The following is an 18,282-nucleotide window of genomic DNA, read 5'->3' as shown; positions in this document are numbered from 1 at the left end:
CATGATTAGTGTTGGGCAAACCCAACGAAGTTCAGGTTCGGAGAACTTACCCGAACTTGGCGGCGGAGTTCGGGTAAGTTCGCCAAAACCCGAACCCTTCTGGAAATACTACAAATTTTTATGGAAAAGGATGCCGCAGCAGCACTGCAAGGAAAAGGAGGTGGGGAATCTCCCGATGGGATTCCGGGGGGCGGGGCTTGACGTCACAGAGACTCCTTCCTAGTGCGTGGGTTTTATTTCCTCCTCAACTCCCCGTTTCAGCCAGCCAAAGCTCCGCTCCCCCGGAATCCTATTGTGGGATTCCCCGCCTCCTTTTGCGCCTTCCTCACAGCCTCCTGACCGGCTGACAGCTCCCCGGTGTTCTTTTCAGCAGATGACAGCCGGGCGGCGGCGCTTCGCAGCAGTGTTCCCTCTAATTTTTTTGGGAGGGGTGGGTGGGTGGGGGCGGAATAGTATAGTGTCTGAGCGGCAAGTCCCTTCGGGACTGGGCGGCACAGAAATAATAAATAAATAAAATAAATAAACAAACAAACAAACAAATAAAAAACCCACCCTGTTTTGCCTCAGAGAATTTCAAAATAAAATACTGTACTGTGTGTCTATAACAATGTGAGCTCATAATAGGGCAACTCTATCAATATCAAAATGCCACTTAAATAGTTGAACTAGTTTCAACTAGATTTTGATTTTCTTTCTCTCTTCCTTACTCCCATTCTTTTTCTTTCTCTTTTCCTTCCTCTCTTTTTTCTATCTGTTTCTCTCTCTTCCTCTCTTCCTCTCTCTCTCCTTCCCTCTCACTCTTTCCCTCTCGGCTTCTGGGCAGGTTTGGAAAACTCTGAGTTGATGATGATTTTTAAGTGAGCGATTGCTCACTGCTCAGCTTAGAGGGAACTATGCTTCGCAGTGTTCGGCATGAACGCCGAACTCAAACCCAAACTTTTAAAAAGTTCGGATTCGGGTTCGGCTTGCCGAACACCGCGAAGTTCAGTACGAACCCAAACTGTGCAAGTTCGGTTCGCCCAACACTAGTCATGATTTTTGGCCTGAGACAGGGGATTGGCCTAAGATGAAGGTGTTGAACTAGATATGAGAAGACCTGGTTCTAATCCCCTCACTCAGTCACTGAAATTCCCTGTGAAGTGGTATATAAGTCTAAACCCTATTGCTGTTGCTAACTTCTGAAATGAGGAAAATAAGGTGCCCAAGAAAATAATGTGAGTAATGGGCTCCCTCGCAGTGCCTCTTCTCTCTCTTCTTCTCCCGAGTGGCAGCTGTGTGTCAAAGATCAGCAGGCCAGATTTGGTGAGCCAGATGCACCGCTACCACTCAGGAGAAGAAGAGAGAGAGGAGAAGAAGAGAGAGAGAGGAGAGCCCATTTCTCATGTTGTTCCTCTGTTCCTGGGAGGCAGCCAGTGGATTCAGCTCCTGAATCTGCCCTGTCGATCTCAGCTGGCGAGAGGGAGTGCCAGGTAGGGAGAGTGGGACAGCGGAGAAACGAGATGCAAGAAATCTTTCTCTCTTCCAAACTCCACCAGAAATGAGTCTTCATGAGGCTCATCACACCTGCCAGCCTCTTGGAGGGGAAAGGGAGAAAGGTTTCTTGCGTGCAGCATTCCAGCCAAAAGGTTCCTTGTCATGGTGCTGTGTCTTACCTGCACTCTCTCCCCCATCCCTGCCTGTTGTGGTTGGATCACAGCCAGCTCCTTTGATAGCTCAATGGTCCTAGGCCTGCCAGCAAAACTATCTTTTTAAGGCCTTCCAGAAGGCCAGGAGGGTGGGGGCGGTGTGGATCTCTGAGGATAGCTGGTTCCAGAGGGCTGGTGCCACCACAGAGAAGGCCCTCCCCTGCGGTCCCGCCACTCCACACTGTTTGGTCAAACAGGACCTGGAGAAGGCCAACCCTGTGGGCTCTGATTGAGGCTTCTCTCCCACCTTTTCCGGCCCTCTTTCCTCCCAGAAGACTCCTAGAGAGGCCCCACAGAGGCTTCTCCCTGCCTTTTCCAGCCCTATTTCCTCCCAGCAGATTCCTAGATGAGGCCCCACAGAGGCTTCTCCCCACCTTTTCCAGCCCTATTTCCTCCCAGGAGATTCCTAGAGAGGCCCCACAGAGGCTTCTCCCCGCCTTTTCCAGCCCTCTTTCCTCCAGAAGACTCCTAGAGAGGCCCCACAGAGGCTTCTCCCCACCTTTTCCAGCCCTATTTCCTCCCAGGAGATTCCTAGAGAGGCCCCACAGAGGCTTCTCCCCGCCTTTTCCAGCCCTATGTCCTCCCAGCAGATTCCTAGAGAGGCCCCCACAGAGGCTTCTCCCCATCTTTTCCGGTTACAGTTTTGACGGCTCGGATTTGTAAGTGGAAAATGGTTCTTGAGAAGAGGCAAAAAAATCTTGAATACCCGGTTCTTATCTAGAACAGTTCGTAAATAGAGGCGTTCGTAAGTAGAGGTACCGACTGTACTTAGGCCTCCTTGTCTAGTGTTAGAAAAGCTGGCTCATCAATTGCAACGTTTTTCCATAAAATAAGTACATTTTTATGGTCAAAAATGTATGCTGGCAATAAAACCAATTCTCATCCACCCAACTCTGTTGAAATTCTAGTTTTGTCCCTGGCCCAACAAGTTACCTAACCTTATAGTTTAGCTGCCCCCTAGTGGCTACAATAGTTTATAACACTAGGCAACCTGTGAGCTGGAGGGCCATCATTTCAGTTTTCCTTACCAGATTCCTCGCTACCTTCAACAATGACAAAACTTCTAATGTACAATCTTCACCGGAAAAGTTGGGATATATTCAGAAATGTATCTGTCTTGAAAATATCTATGTTCACCATCACCAAGAACATCAGCAGAAAATAGCAATGATACTTGTTAAAAAGAGTAAAAATAATTTTGTCATGGCAACCCTCTTCAATCCTATTTCCTAATCATGTTTTGATTGTTTCACTTGCTAAAGTTCAAGGAAGATGATCAGATAGGTAAATTAGATAGATTTATTTACTGGTCCTCTGGAACCAAATCCCCCCGGAGATTCACACCGCCCCCACTCTCCTTGCCTTTCAAAAGGCATTAAAAACACATCTATGCCGGCAGGCCTGGGGACCGTGAGCGAAAGCTTCGCTCCAGCCATGTGTATGAAAGAGGAATGATTGTCTGTTTTTATTGTGGGTTTATGGCATTTTTATTGTTTTTATAGCATTATTGTCATTGTATCTATTTTTATTCTTGTGAGCCGCCCTGAGTCCGCAAGGAGAAGGGCGGCCTATAAATCAAATCAAATCAATCAATCAATGTATGGGTAGGTAGTGGGTGGGTGAGTGGATGGGTGGGTGGGTGGATAGATGGATAGATGGATAGATCTGAGTGGATGGATAGATGGATGGATGGGGAATGCATGGATGTATGTATAGAGAGATGGGTAGGTAGGTAGGTGGGTGAGTGGATTGATGGATACATGGATGTATTATTATTATTATTATTATTATTATTATTATTATTATTATTAATTAGATTTGTATGCCGCCCCTCTCCGTAGACTCGGGCGGCTCACAACAATAAAACAATGTATAACAAATCTAATAATTTAAAAGTCACTAAAAAACCCTTATTAAAAAAACAAAAACATACACACAAACATACCATGCATAAACTATATAGGCCAGGGGAGATGTCTCAATTCCCCCATGCCTGACGGCAGAGGTGGGTTTTGAGGAGTTTACGAAAGGCAAGGAGGGTGGGGGCAATCCTAATCTCCGGGGGGAGTTGATTCCAGAGGGTCGGGGCCGCCACAGAGAAGGCTCTTCCCCTGGGTCCCGCCAAATGACATTGTTTAGTCGATGGGACCCGGAGAAGACCAACTCTGTGGGACCTAACTGGTCGCTGGGATTCGTGCGGCAGAAGGCGGTCCCGGAGATATTCTGATCCGATGCCATGAAGGGCTTTATAGGTCATAACCAACACTTTGAATTGTGATCGGAAACTGATCGGCAACCAGTGTACGGATAGATAGATGGGTACATGAGTGGGTGGGTGGATGCATGCATGGATATATAGATAGAACAATGGATAGGTAGGTACCGGTAGGTAGGTGGGTGGGTGAATGGGTGGATGTGTAAGTGGATGGATGTGTAAGTGTATGAATGGGTGCATGGATGTATAGATAGACCGATAGGTAGGTAGGTGGGTGGGCACATGTATGCATGGATATATAGATAGAAAGATGGGTAGGTAGGTGGGTGGGTGGGTAAATGGATGGATAGGTAGGCAGGCAGGCAGGCAGGCAGACAGATAGATAAGGATGGATGGATGGATGGATGGATGGATGGATGGATGGATGGATGGATGGATGGATGGATGGACAGAGAGGCAAGCAGGCAGAAGAGAGATTAATGTTAAAATAGAACAAAATACAGCACATTATTATACACATATAATAATGCGACTTTATATTCAAAGGGGTCAAACATTTAAGGTGGTATCCATGTCCAGGTGATTGAAGCTTCAAGGCTTTCATTATGTGATCACACTTCCCATCTACTTGTTCATACTCCCTGGGACAACTCACCATGGGACAACATGCTGTGAAACTGTTCAACAATTCAATTTCATTATTTAGAATAATTAAACAACTGTAACATTTGCCATTCGCCTTTCATTTTATCCTTCCTTTTGCATCCTTTCTTCAGTGATTTTATTCCATCTTGGATGCCAGAGTAACTGCTGTCCCCTAGTGAGTTGGCCATGGCAAGTTGGCCACAGTGAGTTGTCCTAGACCCCCTTCTGCCACAGATGGCCCTCCCTCTGCATTTAGATATCAGCCAGTGATTTCAGCAGCTGGAAGTGCAGCCAGCTGCATTGGAATATCAACAATGTTTTAATTGCATATTTATTTATTAGGTGAAAGGGGCCCTGTGGGTCATCTAGTTCAACCCCCTGCTCAAGAAGGAGACCCTACACCACCCCAGTCATGTGGCAGTCCAATCTTTTTTTGAACATGTCGAGTGTTGGGGTGTTCACAACCTCTACTGGCAGGCCATTTCAATGGTTGATCGCTTTTACTGTCAGGAAGTTCTTCCTTATTTCCAGGTTGAATCTCTCCTTGGTCAGCTTCCATCCGTTGCTCCTGGTCTGGCCCTCTGGTGCCCTGGAAAATTGTGTCGTCCCCCCCCCAGCCCTCCTTTTGCTAGACTATCCATGCCCAGTTCATTTCATTTTTTTCATTCATTTTATTGGATTTGTATGCTGCCCCTCTCCGTAGACTCGGGGCGGCTAACAACAGTAGTAAAAAACAACATGCGACAATCCAATACTAAAGAAGCTAAAAACCCTTATTTTAAAACCAATCATACATACAAACGTACCATACATAAATTGTGGAAGCCTAGGGGGAAAGAATATCTTAATTCCCCCATGCCTGACGACAGAGGTGGGTTTTAAGAAGCTTGCGAAAGGCAAGAAGGGTGGGGGCTATTCTAATCTCTGGGGGGAGTTGGTTCCAGAGGGCCGGGGCCGCCACAGAGAAGGCTCTTCCCCTGGGTCCTGCCAAACGACATTGTTTAGTTGACGGGACCCGGAGAAGGCCAACTCTGTGGGACCTAATTGGTCGCTGGGATTCGTGCGGCAGAAGGCGGTCCCGGAGATAATCTGGCCCTGTGCCATGAAGGGCTTTATAGGTCATAACCAACACTTTACAGTTACAGCAACCTCTCTTTGTATGTCTTGGTTTCTAGTCCCTTTATTATTTTGGTTGCTCTCTTCTGTGCCCTTTTTGTAGTGAGGTGACCAGAACTGAATGCAATACTCCAGGTGTGGTCTGACTAGGGCATTATATGGTGATATTAGCACTTCCCTAGTCTATCCCTCTGTTGATGCAGTTTAAGATTGTGTTAGCTTTTTTAGCCACCGTTGCACATTGCTAGCTCATATTAAGTTGGTTATCCACCAAGATGCCGAGATCTCTCTCACAGTCACTACTGTCAAGTGTGGCTTCTCCCAGTCTGTATATGAGTTTTGGGTTCTTCTTGCCTAGGTGTAGGGCTTTGCTTTTATATATTAGGGCTGGCCATTTTAAGGCAATCTAAATACTTTCTGAAACCTCTCAAAACTTTTTTAAAAAATTAATGTCCAGTTCAATTAAATATTAATATCTTTTTCCTGCCTAGATTCTCCCCAAAATGTCTTTTATCTGCCAGTCTTAAATTACGGCAATCACAAACGACCTTTTCTTTTACGAACACTGAGAGCATATGCACCAAAGACAAATTCTTTGTGTGTCCAATCACATTTGGCCAATAAAGAATTCTATTGGATGCTATTGTGAGTTGATACTCACCCTCAAACTGCCTCTTTGCTTTCTGTTGTGTTGTACTCCACTCTAAACTACTTTTTTTTCTCTCCCTGGCCTCCAACAGGAATTCTTGGAGAGCCCAAAATATAGCACAGATGAAGACCTGGCTGAAAAGCTAGAAATATTTAAAAGTAAGTGATATCGGTGACAGAACTGAAGTAATGGGAAGGGTGGAATGGAATATTGCAGTTTGGCAGAGTAGAACAGATCTATTCCAAATTTCTTAAATGGAAACTGCAGTTTAATGTTTCCAAATGTAAAATAATGCACTTGGGGAAAAGGAATCCTCAATCTGAGTATTGTATTGGCAGTTCTGTGTTAGCAAAAACTTCAAAAGAAAAGGATTTAGGGGTAATGATTTCTAACAGTCTCAAAATGGGTGAACAGTGCAGTCAGGCGGTAGGGAAAGCAAGTAGGATGCTTGGCTGCATAGCTAGAGGTATAACAAGCAGGAAGAGGGAGATTATGATCCCGCTATATAGAATGCTGGTGAGACCACATTTGGAATACTGTGTTCAGTTCTGGAGACCTCACCTACAAAAAGATATTGACAAAATTGAACGGGTCCAAAGACGGGCTACAAGAATGGTGGAAGGTCTTAAGCATAAAACGTATCAGGAAAGACTTAATGAACTCAATCTGTATAGTCTGGAGGACAGAAGGAAAAGGGGGGACATGATCGAAACATTTAAATATATTAAAGGGTTAAATAAGGTTCAGGAGGGAAGTGTTATTAATAGGAAAGTGAACACAAGAACAAGGGGACACAATCTGAAGTTAGTTGGGGGAAAGATCAAAAGCAACATGAGAAAATATTATTTTACTGAAAGAGTAGTAGATCCTTGGAACAAACTTCCAGCAGACGTGGTAGACAAATCCACAGTAACTGAATTTAAACATGCCTGGGATAAACATATATCCATCCTAAGATAAAATACAGAAAATAGTATAAGGGCAGACTAGATGGACCATGAGGTCTTTTTCTGCCGTCAGACTTCTATGTTTCTATGTTTCTATCAGAAAGAGGGGTCCAAGAGGCCATCTATGTTAAAATTGAATAATCATCTTTCAATGGAGGGGAAAGGGGCACGACACCATCTATCTCCTGTCTACAATGCAGTTCTTTCAGCAGACCCAAGAAGGCTCCACACTCATTTACACACTCTGATTCAGGGGACTCTGAGAATATCGATAAACCTCCAAGTGGCCTCAATGACTCTGAGAGAACTAACCACCAGATGACTGCAAAGAATATATATCCTTCCATTCCCCACCATTCAGTTAGAACTGAAGAAGCTTCTTGGATGAGAAGGGAAAGGCTTTCAAAGGGAAAAAAACAAGAAAAGCCAATGGCCTTTTTAAAAAAGCATCTTTGGTGCATTCACTAAGTCGGAGATGAACAGACTATGCCCAAAGGTGTGTGTGTGTGTGTGTCATAGTTCCCTCTAAGCTGAGCAGTGAGCAATCGCTCACTTAAAAATCATCATCAACTCAGAGTTTTCCAAACCTGCCCAGAAGCCGAGGGAAAGAGTGAGAGGGAAGGAGAGAGAGAGGAAGAGAGGAAGAGAGAGAAACAGATAGAAAAAAGAGAGGAAGGAAAAGAGAAAGAAAAAGAATGGGAGTAAGGAAGAGAGAAAGAAAATCAAAATCTAGTTTGAAACTAGCTCAACTATTTAAGTGGCATTTTGATATTGATAGAGTTGCCCTATTATGAGCTCACTGTTATAGACACACAGTACAGTATTTTATTTTGAAATTCTCTGAGGCAAAACAGGGTGGGTTTTTTATTTGTTTGTTTGTTTGTTTGTTTGTTTGTTTGTTTGTTTATGTATGTGTGTATTTATTTATTTATTTATTATTTTTGTGCCGCCCAGTCCCGAAGGGACTGCCGCTCAGACACTATACTTTTCCGCCCACCCCCCAAAAAAATTAGAGGGAACACTGGTGTGTGTGTGGGTGTGTGTGTGTGTGTGTGTGTGTGTGTGAAATGCATCACCAAGGTGGCACTGTGGTTAGGGTGCAGCAATGCAGGCTATTTCAGCTGACTGCTAGCTGCAGTTCAGCAGTTCAAATCTCACTGGCTCAAGGTTGACTCAGCCTTCCATCCTTCCTAGATAGGTAAAATGAGGACCCAGATTGTTGGGGGCAATAGGCTGACTCTGTAAAGTGCTTAGAGAGGGCTGTAAAAGCACTATGAAGCGGTATATGCCGTCTTCTGGAGTATAAGATGCACCAAAGTATAAGACACACCTTAGTTTCGGGGGAGGAAAACAAGGGGAAAATAATCTGCCTCTGCCTCCCAGCAATTTGCCTCCAGCAAACAGTACAGATGATATACACTGTCTGCTGTAACATACACACATGCAGTGCATGTCTGCCTGACCTATAGAAATAGCGAAGAAATTGAGAAATATACATTATGGCAGTATATTAATGCCCGAAGGTTTTCTTAAATATGGTGGCACTAACTCCTCCCAATTATTTAAATAGATCTACTCCAAACATGACTAAGTCAGGGTTTAACTCAGCTGCTTTATCTTAATACTAAAGCAGGACGCTGTTACATTTCAGATTATACTTGTACAGATGCTGTTAAAATTGATGTGGTTTTCTAGAAGTATACATTATTCTCTGCTATTTAAAGGAAGATACAAAACCACTGAGCTCTTCAGGTCAAGCATTTATTTTAAAAAGCTTCTTCACTTTGTTAATTTGCCTAGAACAATAATAAAGCAGTCTCTAAAAAATAACTAATAATTTGAACATTCTATAGACCAGTGATGGCGAACCTATGGCACGGGTGTCGCAGGTGGCATGCGGAGCCATATCTGCTGGCACATGAGCCGTTGTCCTAGCTCAGTTCAAATGTGCATGTGTATGCCAGCCAGCTGATTTTTTGATTGAACAGAGACACTGGGCGGGCATTTTTGGCTTCCAGAGAGCCTCCAGGGGGTGGGGAGGGCGTTTTTACCCTCCCCCAGCTCCACGGATGTCTTTGGAGCCTTGGAAGAGTGAAACACGAGCCTACTGGGCCCACCAGACGTCGGGAAACAGGCCATTTCCAGCCACCAGGGGAAGCTGTTTTTGCCCTCCCCCGGCATTAAATTATGGGTGTGGGCACTCGCCAATGTGCAATAGCACATGCCCACATTCTTTTGGCATCAGAGAAAAAAAAGGTTCGCCATCACTGCTATAGACATTTATAGTTATTGACTTATCTCCTTGTATCCAGTTTCAGCAACTGAATAGCACAAGAAAATACAATTCTGCCTCTGCCTCTCCCTTCCAGCAATTTGCCTATTTGCAGCTTTAATTTCCCTTTCATTTTAGCACTTAGGCCTGCCTGCAACTTCAATCAGCTGCTGGTCAGTAGGCCAATAATCAGTTACTTGTCCTAATCAGACTCTGCGCTGGAGAAGGTGCAAAAAAGAGCAACCAAAATGATTAGGGGACTCGAAACCAAGACTTACGAAGAGAGATTGAGAGAACTGGGCATAGACAGCCTAGAAAAAAGAAGGTCTAGAGGGGACATGATAGCAGTTTACAGATACTTGAGGGGTTGCCACGGTGAGGAGGGGGTCTCTTTATTCCCCAGGGCACCAGAGGGCCGGACGAGGAACAATGGTTGGAAGCTGACCAAGGAGAGATTCAACCTGGAAATAAGGAAGAACTTCCTGACGGTCAGAGCGATCAACCAATGGAACTGCCTGCCAGGGGAGGTGGTGAACTCCCCAACTCTGGACACCTTCAAGAGGAGATTGGACTTCCATTTGGCTGGGGTGCTGTAGGGTTTCCTGCTCAGGCAGGGGGTTGGGCTCAATGACCTAACGGTCCCTTTCAACTCTATTAATAAATAAAATAAAAATAAATAAATAAATATTTGTTGCAAGGAGGTAAATTGCTGGGAGGTAGAGGCCAAAGGGTGGGTTTGGCTGGGTGGGGCTACATTTGGAGTATAAGACAGACCCAAGTTTTCACCCCCTTTTGGAGGCATGAAAAGGTGCACCTTATACTCTGAAGAATACAGATAAATCTAAATTCTGTTGCTATTGCTATTATTATTATTATCATCAGCCTAGAGTTCTTATGCCCCTGAAAGTGGCCTAAGTCCAGCCCCACCCCATGAAATCCACTGACTCTTATCTGGTGCTATTTTGCACTGACCATTAGAAGATTTTTGTGTATAGGTAACACAGAATAAACTTACAATGCTTTTGAATTCTATCCTAGTTCCTGATTTCTTATGGCTGTTATTCCAATTCCTCAAAATTGGAATTTATAATGGAGTGGATAGACTTATAATGTGCTCTTGACCTGCTTTCCTTTGCAGAGAAGTATATGGAATTTGATCTCAATGCACAAGGTGATATAGGTAAGTGTTACCGATAGATAAGATTCACACTAATCGACCCAGAAATATTTTTCTATATGCACCATAATCTTTCTGGTCTGTGTTCATAAATTTGCAGTACAGTGATTAAAATGCTCCATGAACCCCCATGCTTTATAAACCTCTTCCCTTGCCGGTGCCCTTCTCGGCCAGTTGCAGAGAGACCGTATCTTCCACAAACAGAGAAGGCAGCATTCTGGCAGGCTGGAGGACCACCGGGAGGGAGCAGGGCAGCTGACAGCATTTGGAAAATTTTATTTTATTTATTTATTGATTGATTGATTGATTTTGTCCAATACCCATTGAGAGTTTTAGTGGGTATACACATAGTAAAATACATAATGAAGGTAATAGATGATATACTCATACTAAAATAAATCTAAGAAAGAATAGAAGAGAAGATATAGGGATAAAACATATTAATGAAAGAATAGAAGAAGAGATATAGGAATAGAAGAAAGGTACAGGAGATATAGGAGAGCAATAGGACAGGGGACAGAAGGCACTCTAGTGCACTTGTACTCGCCCCTTACTGACCTCTTAGGAATCTGGATAGGTCAACCGTGGATAATCTAAGGGTAATGTGTTGGGGGTTTGGGGATGACACTATGGAGTCCAGCAATGAGTTCCACGCTTCGACAACTCGGTTACTGAAGTCATATTTTTTTACAGTCAAGTTTGGAGCAGTTAATATTAAGTTTAAATCTGTTGTGTACTCTTGTGTTGTTGTGGTTGAAGCTGAAGTAGTCGCCGACAGGCAGGACGTTGCAGCATATTAAATATGTTAAAGGGTTAAATAAGGCCCAGGAGGGAAGTGTTTTTAATAGGAAAGTGAACACAAGAACAAGGGGACACAATCTGAAGTTAGTTGGGGGAAAGATCAAAAGCAACATGAGAAAATATTATTTTACTGAAAGAGTAGTAGATCCTTGGAACAAACTTCCAGCAGACGTGGTAGATAAATCCACAGTAACTGAATTTAAACATGCCTGGGATAAACATATATCCATCCTAAGATAAAATACAGAAAATAGTGTAAGGGCAGACTAGATGGACCATGAGGTCTTTTTCTGCCGTCAGTCTTCAATGTTTCTATATGATCTTGTGGGCAATAATTAGATCTTGTTTAAGGCATCTTAGTTCTAGGCTTTCTAGGCCCAGGATTGAAAGTCTAGTCTTGTAGGGTATTCTGTTTTGAGTGGAGGAGTGAAGGGCTCTTCTGGTGAAGTATCTCTGGACATTTTCAAGGGTGTTGATGTCTGAGATGCGATATGGGTTCCAAACAGATGAGCTGTATTCGAGGATGGGTCTGGCGAAAGTTTTGTAAGCTCTGTTGTACGCACCGTGAGGCAGCCCTTCGACCAAGGCCTTCGTGGGCATCCGCGGTGAGGGAGCAAGGATGGGAGATTAGCTGGGCCACATTTCCGGTGTGGTAGACCATGGCGAGGGCAGGAAAGCAGGCGAAGCACGGAGATCAGATTGGCCGTGGGGACCATGTGGTCTGGACAAGAGAGCAAGCAAAGGAACCAGAGAGCAACTGGGCTGCAGGCAAGACTCAAGCCACTAGCCAAGGCAGGTGAGGGGAGATAAGGAGTGACGGGGAGGGGAGGGGCAGAGACACGTGGGGCCAGCCAGTGATGGCATTGCCAGTTTGCCAAACTGCACATAATCTTAACTCCCAGTATGCCCGAACCAGTGTAAACCAGCTGCAACCCACCTCTGCTATGATCCCTAAACAAATATATATATATTAATTTGACTAACTTCATTCTCCAGTGTGCTGAATAAACATGTGTTGCATGTGTTCCCCACACCGGAAATTAATGAAAGCAGTTTTGCCTTCTGGCCTAGTCACACTTTATTGATTTGTGAGAGTTGGGACTTCATTTGTCATTCTTTTTAGATCTTATTTAGATGAAAATGTTTTGGGGAAAAAGGTTGTGCTAGGAAAACAGAGATCTGCCTTTTGGATTCAATTCATCTAGATCAGGGTTGTCATAATCGATTTTATTGAGGGCAGCATCGGGGTTGTATTTTTACCTCAGGGAGTGTGGGCGTGGCCAGAGTGTCATAGTCAGCTTGAGGTCATTTGTGTGGATGGTGCCTGTGATGGCCCAAGCACTCTGCCAGTGAAAACGGGCTCCCGAGTTCCATTCACAGCTTGCACGGCCTCCTGCAACCCTCTGAGCTCCATTTTTGCTGGCAGAGGCACTGCAGGCCAGTCCTTCTCTGTTTCCAGGGCAGTCCCATGGTCCAAATCGAAGCACCCCGTGGGTTGGATTCAGTGGAGCATCACATGTATGACCAAATTTTATGACTTTTTTTGCTGTGGTCATTAAGTGAATCACCATAATTGTGGCTCTAAGCCACAGCCATGGACATACATGTTTCAATTCCTCCCCTAAGGATGCTGCTATTGTTTTGTGGCAAAACAACTATAGTTATAGTTATAATTTATTAGATTTGTATGCCGCCCCTCTCCGAAGACTCGGGCAGGTTTTTTTCTAGACATGGGCAGGATTTTTTCTCCCATGCCATCATTCTGATGAACACCTAATTCCCACAGTACCATCTTATATCTGCCCCAAGGACTGTGGATGTTGGGGAGACATCCACATGCCGCAGGCCTGTTTTGCTCCTGGTGGAATCTGCTGATGAAGGCTCCTCTGATCAAGAAGACATGAGTGACAGGGAGGAGGAGAGTGTGGCAGACAGCTCAGAAGAAGATCAATTCTCTAGCTCCTCCTTGGATTCAGAACAAGAGTTAATGATACAGCCACACATGCGGAGAGCGATGCATAGGCAGCAACAACTGAGAGATTATTATCAAAGAAAATGAGCCCACCTGTGGTTGGGTGGGGCTGTGGTAATTAGTGAGGCTGCTATAAATAGCAGCCTGTGGGTTTGGCCATTGTGGAGGATTATCTGATCGTTGTGTTTCGTGCCTGCCTTGCTGACTTCGACCTTGGTGTGCTGATTTTTCCCCGCTTTGAAACTAAACCAGGGCAACGTGTGTTTCACTTTGTGAAAGATGAAGGACTGTGAATTGCTTCACAGCTGCAAGTTAAGTATCTCAGAACTGATAAGGGACTTGTACAAATTACCAGTTTGTTTGGAGACGAGTGCTTAGTTTATTTTAATTTTCAGTATAAAGAACATTGTTTTGAATTTTCAAACGTGTGTGTCTGAAATTTGTATCTGTGAATTTTCGGGAGGATTCTACCAGAGAGCTCGACAGAACAATATCTAAGTATATTCACCTATTTTTCCTAGCTGTATTATTATTATTATTATTATTATTATTATTATTATTATCCTTTTCATCTTCTCCACTATCCCCTTATTGATGTAATTGATTATTATTACCATTATCAACAATTCTTGATTATTATTACTCTCTTTCTTTTTTATGTACACTGAGAGCTTCAGCACCAGAGACAAACTCCTTGTTTGTTAATCACACTTGGCCAAATAAATTGTATTGTAATGTCTATCCTATCCTATCTTATCCTCTCTTCTCCTATCCTATCCTATCTTTTCTTAGAGCTAGTGCGTCTTATGTGCCTTTTATCTTCCTTTTTATTATGGTATGTCCTTGTTCCTCTTTTTCCCTCAAGATATCATGGCTATGAAACGAATGTTGGAAAAGTTGGGTGCAGCCAAGACCCACCTAGAATTGAAAAAAATGATCACTGAGGTCACAGGAGGGATGAGTGAAACCATCAATTATCGTGACTTTGTCTCTATGATGCTGGGAAAGCGATCAGCTATCCTTAAAATGTGAGTATTTATTAAATTTATTAATCACACATTTTACCATAAGTTAACTCTGCATGGTTTACAATATGACATAAGCTAGTGATCCAGAGAAGTGCTGTGAACATAGTATACTTGGATTCCAGTAAGGCATTTGACAAAGTAGACCACAAACTACTTCTTATTAAGTTAGAAAAATGTGGGAAAGATAACATCACCACCAGATGGATTTGTAATTGGCTGACAAAACCACACTCAATGTATAATCCTTAATGAAAGCACATCTACATAGAGGGAAGAAAGCAGTAGGGTACCCCTTCTGTTTTAGGTCCTCTATATAGATGAAAAACTCTTTAAATCTGCAGACAACACCATCATCATTGGCACCCTTTTTCTCAAAATATACTGCTCAAAAAAAAAATTAAGGGAACATTCAAACAACACATCCTAGATCTGAATGAATGAAATATTCTCATTGAATACTTTGTTCTGTACAAAGTTGAATGTGCACAACATCATGTGAAATTGATTGTCAATCAGTGTTGCTTCCTAAGAGGACAGTTTGATTTCACAGAAGTTTGATTTACTTGGAGTTATATCGTTTTGCTTAAGTGTTCCCTTTATTTTTTTTAGCAGTGTACTATGCTATCATGCTCTGGAAAGACTTCCTAAAATTTATTTATTTATTTATTTATTAGATTTGTATGCCACCCCTCTCTGTAGACTCGGGGCGGCTCACAACAATAACAAAGACAATGTTGCATTGGCAGTTCTGTGTTAGCAAAAACTTCAGAAGAGAAGGATTTAGGGGTAGTGATTTCTGACAGTCTCAAAATGGGTGAGCAGTGTGGTCAGGGGTAGGAAAAGCAAGTAGGATGCTTGGCTGCATAGCTAGAGGTATAACAAGCAGGAAGAGGGAGATTGTGATCCCCTTATATAGAGCGCTGGTGAGACCACATTTGGAGTACTGTGTTCAGTTCTGGAGACCTCACCTACAAAAAGATATTGATAAAATTGAACGGGTCCAAAGACGGGCTACAAGAATGGTGGAAGGTCTTAAGCATAAAACGTATCAGGAAAGACTTCATGAACTCAATCTGTATAGTCTGGAGGACAGAAGGAAAAGGGGGGATATGATCGAAACATTTAAATATGTTAAAGGGTTAAATAAGGTTCAGGAGGGAAGTGTTTTTAATAAGAAAGTGAACCCAAGAACAAGGGGACACAATCTGAAGTTAGTTGGGGGAAGATCAAAAGCAACGTGAGACAATATTATTTCACTGAAAGAGTAGTAGATCCTTGGAACAAACTTCCAGCAGACGTGGTTGGTAAATCCACAGTAACTGAATTTAAACATGCCTGGGATAAACATATATCCATTGTAAGATAAAATACAGGAAATAGTATAAGGCAGACTAGATGGACCATGAGGTCTTTTTCTGCCGTCAGTCTTCTATGTTTCTATGTTTCTAATGCAAGAACAAATCTAATAATTTAAAAAACACTAAAAAACCCATTATTAAAAGCAAACATACACACAAACATACCATGTATAAACTGTATAGGCCCGGGGGAGATGTCTCAGTTCCCCCATGCCTGACTGCACAGATGGGTATTAAGAACTTTACGAAAGGCAAGGAGGGTGGGGGAAGTTCTAATCTACGGGGGGAGCTGGTTCCAGAGGGTCGGGGCCACCACAGAGAAGGCTCTTCCCCTGGGTCCCGCTGTATGCAAAGCTGGGATAACCTCCAGAGCAAAAGGCCAGAGTAGGAGTATCGAGTTCCTACCAGTACAGATGAGGACGCTGCACCGGTAGTAAAAAATGGAGCTGCGCATGCAGCTTTGGGTCTCTAGTATGCGCACAAATGTGTTCCAGCGAGATTTTGCTTCTATGCATGCCTTCTTTGAATTCATGTTTTTTTCCCTGCAGAATTCTAATGTATGAAAAAATGAAAGAGAAGGAGGAAGTTCCAACTGGACCTGCTCCAAAGAAAACAATGGCAGACCTTCCTTAACCATATCCAAAAATAGAAGAAAGAACAATCAGTGTCTCTCTCTCACACAAACACACAATACTCTCACACACACTCTCTCTCACACTCATTCTTTCTCTCTCTCACTCTCTCTCTCTCTGTCTTTTTATAGTTATAGTTTATTAGATTTGTATGCCGCCCTTCTCCGAAGATTCGGAGCGGCTCCTTTCACTCACTCACACTCTTTCACACACACACACACACTTTCACTAACTCACACACTCTCACTCTCTTTCTTTCTCTCTCTCACACACACACACACATATGCAGTATACAGGTTGTCCTCGACTTACAACAGTTCATTTAGTGACCGTTTGAAGTTACAACAGCACTGAAAAAAGTGACTTCTCACCCCTTTTTCACATTTACAACCATTGAAGCATCCTTACGGTCTATTTTGTGATCAAAATCCAGACGCTTGACCACACTAGCTCAGTTATGACGATGGTGGTGTCATGCGATCTCCTTTTGTGACCTTCTGACAGTGTTGGGAAGCCAGATTTGCTTAACAACTGTGTTAACTAGCTTAACAACTGCAGTGATTCCCTTAACAACTGTGGCAAGAAAGGTGGTTAAAAAATGGAGCAAAACTCACTTAACAAACGTCTCGCTTTGCAACAGAAATGTGGGGCTCAGTTGTGGTCATTGGGTTAAGGACTACCTGTTCCAGCACAGGGTTGGCAGAGGGAGGTAAATACAATAACTGCCCATTTTCCAAAAAAAAAAATGTCTCTAACGTTGTGTTTTTTTTCCTCTACGGCCAAAGCAAAGCTGTGTTCCTTTTTTCTCCCAAGAACCCAGTGTTTATTTCTTCTTTTTATTGGACTAAGTTCCCTGTTCTGATGCCCTGGGAATAAACTTTTACTTACTGGCTAATTCATCAAAGTCTTTCCCAGCCTAATACCTGTGACATTTATTAGACTTCAGTTCCCCCAGCAAGTTCCATGTCCAGTTACTCCTCGACTTACAACCAGTTGCAAGGTTCAAAGAGAAAACCAATCTAAAACTAAGAAGAAATTTCCTGACAGTTGCGACAATTAATCAGTGGAATGATTTGCCTCCAGAACCTGTGGGTGCCCCATTACTAAATGTTTTTAAAAAGATATTAAAACAACCGTTTGGGTGAAATGATATAGGTTCATGATGGTGAACCTATGGCACATATTCCACAGGTGGCACATGGGGCTATATCTGAGGGCATGTGAGGTGTTGCCCTGTGTCAGCTCCCGCATGCATACATGTATTGGCCAGCTGATTTTGGGCTTCTTGGGGACAGAGAAAAATGGTCCAATGGCCCAACCAGAAATTTAGAAACTAACTTCCAGTTGGCCCATTGGGCCATTTTTCGCCATCCCCTGAGTTCAGGAAGGCCTCCTGAAGCCTGGGAAGAGCAAAAAACAGCCTACCAGAAGTCCAGAGGCTTCAGTGAGGTCTGTGCATATTCGTGGGGGAGGGAGCAGTGTGGAGATTGTGAGCATGCGCAGAGGGATAACATTGCATTATGGGTATGGCCATGTATATGCATGGTATCACACACACGCGCACTCCCTTTTGGCACCTGAGCTAAAAAGGTTCACCATCACTAGTGTAGGGTTTCCGGCTTAAGCAGGTGGGGGTTGGACTAGAAGACCTCCAAGGTCCCTTCCAACTCTGTTAAATTCTCACAATCACCTAGATCACAGTTATCCCAAAGGTTCTTTTCCACAAGGTAATTAGACTTTCTTGAGCTTTTTCCCCTTAAAAACATCTTGTTTCTTATCCAAGAA

At 43.4% G+C, this 18,282-nt stretch overlaps 1 protein-coding gene across 2 annotated transcripts in view; it reads left to right on the top strand.

The window, feature by feature from the left end:
* Positions 1 to 17,396, top strand: part of AIF1 (allograft inflammatory factor 1) — a 59,455-nt gene extending 42,059 nt beyond the window's left edge. For both annotated transcript variants that reach the window (XM_070737663.1, XM_070737665.1), the window contains 4 exons: positions 6,402 to 6,468; positions 10,668 to 10,709; positions 14,345 to 14,507; positions 16,414 to 17,396. In XM_070737663.1, coding sequence (XP_070593764.1) covers positions 6,402 to 6,427 — 26 coding nt within the window. In that variant the 3' untranslated portion in view covers positions 6,428 to 6,468; positions 10,668 to 10,709; positions 14,345 to 14,507; positions 16,414 to 17,396. The remainder of the gene's footprint in view (positions 1 to 6,401; positions 6,469 to 10,667; positions 10,710 to 14,344; positions 14,508 to 16,413) is intronic.
* Positions 17,397 to 18,282: the final 886 nt, after the last annotated feature.

This window comes from Erythrolamprus reginae, chromosome 2 (genome assembly GCF_031021105.1).
Source record: "Erythrolamprus reginae isolate rEryReg1 chromosome 2, rEryReg1.hap1, whole genome shotgun sequence".
Lineage (NCBI taxonomy): Eukaryota > Metazoa > Chordata > Lepidosauria > Squamata > Dipsadidae > Erythrolamprus > Erythrolamprus reginae.
The sequence above is the reverse complement of the archived record's forward strand: the minus strand, read 5'-3'. Positions and strand labels throughout refer to the sequence as shown.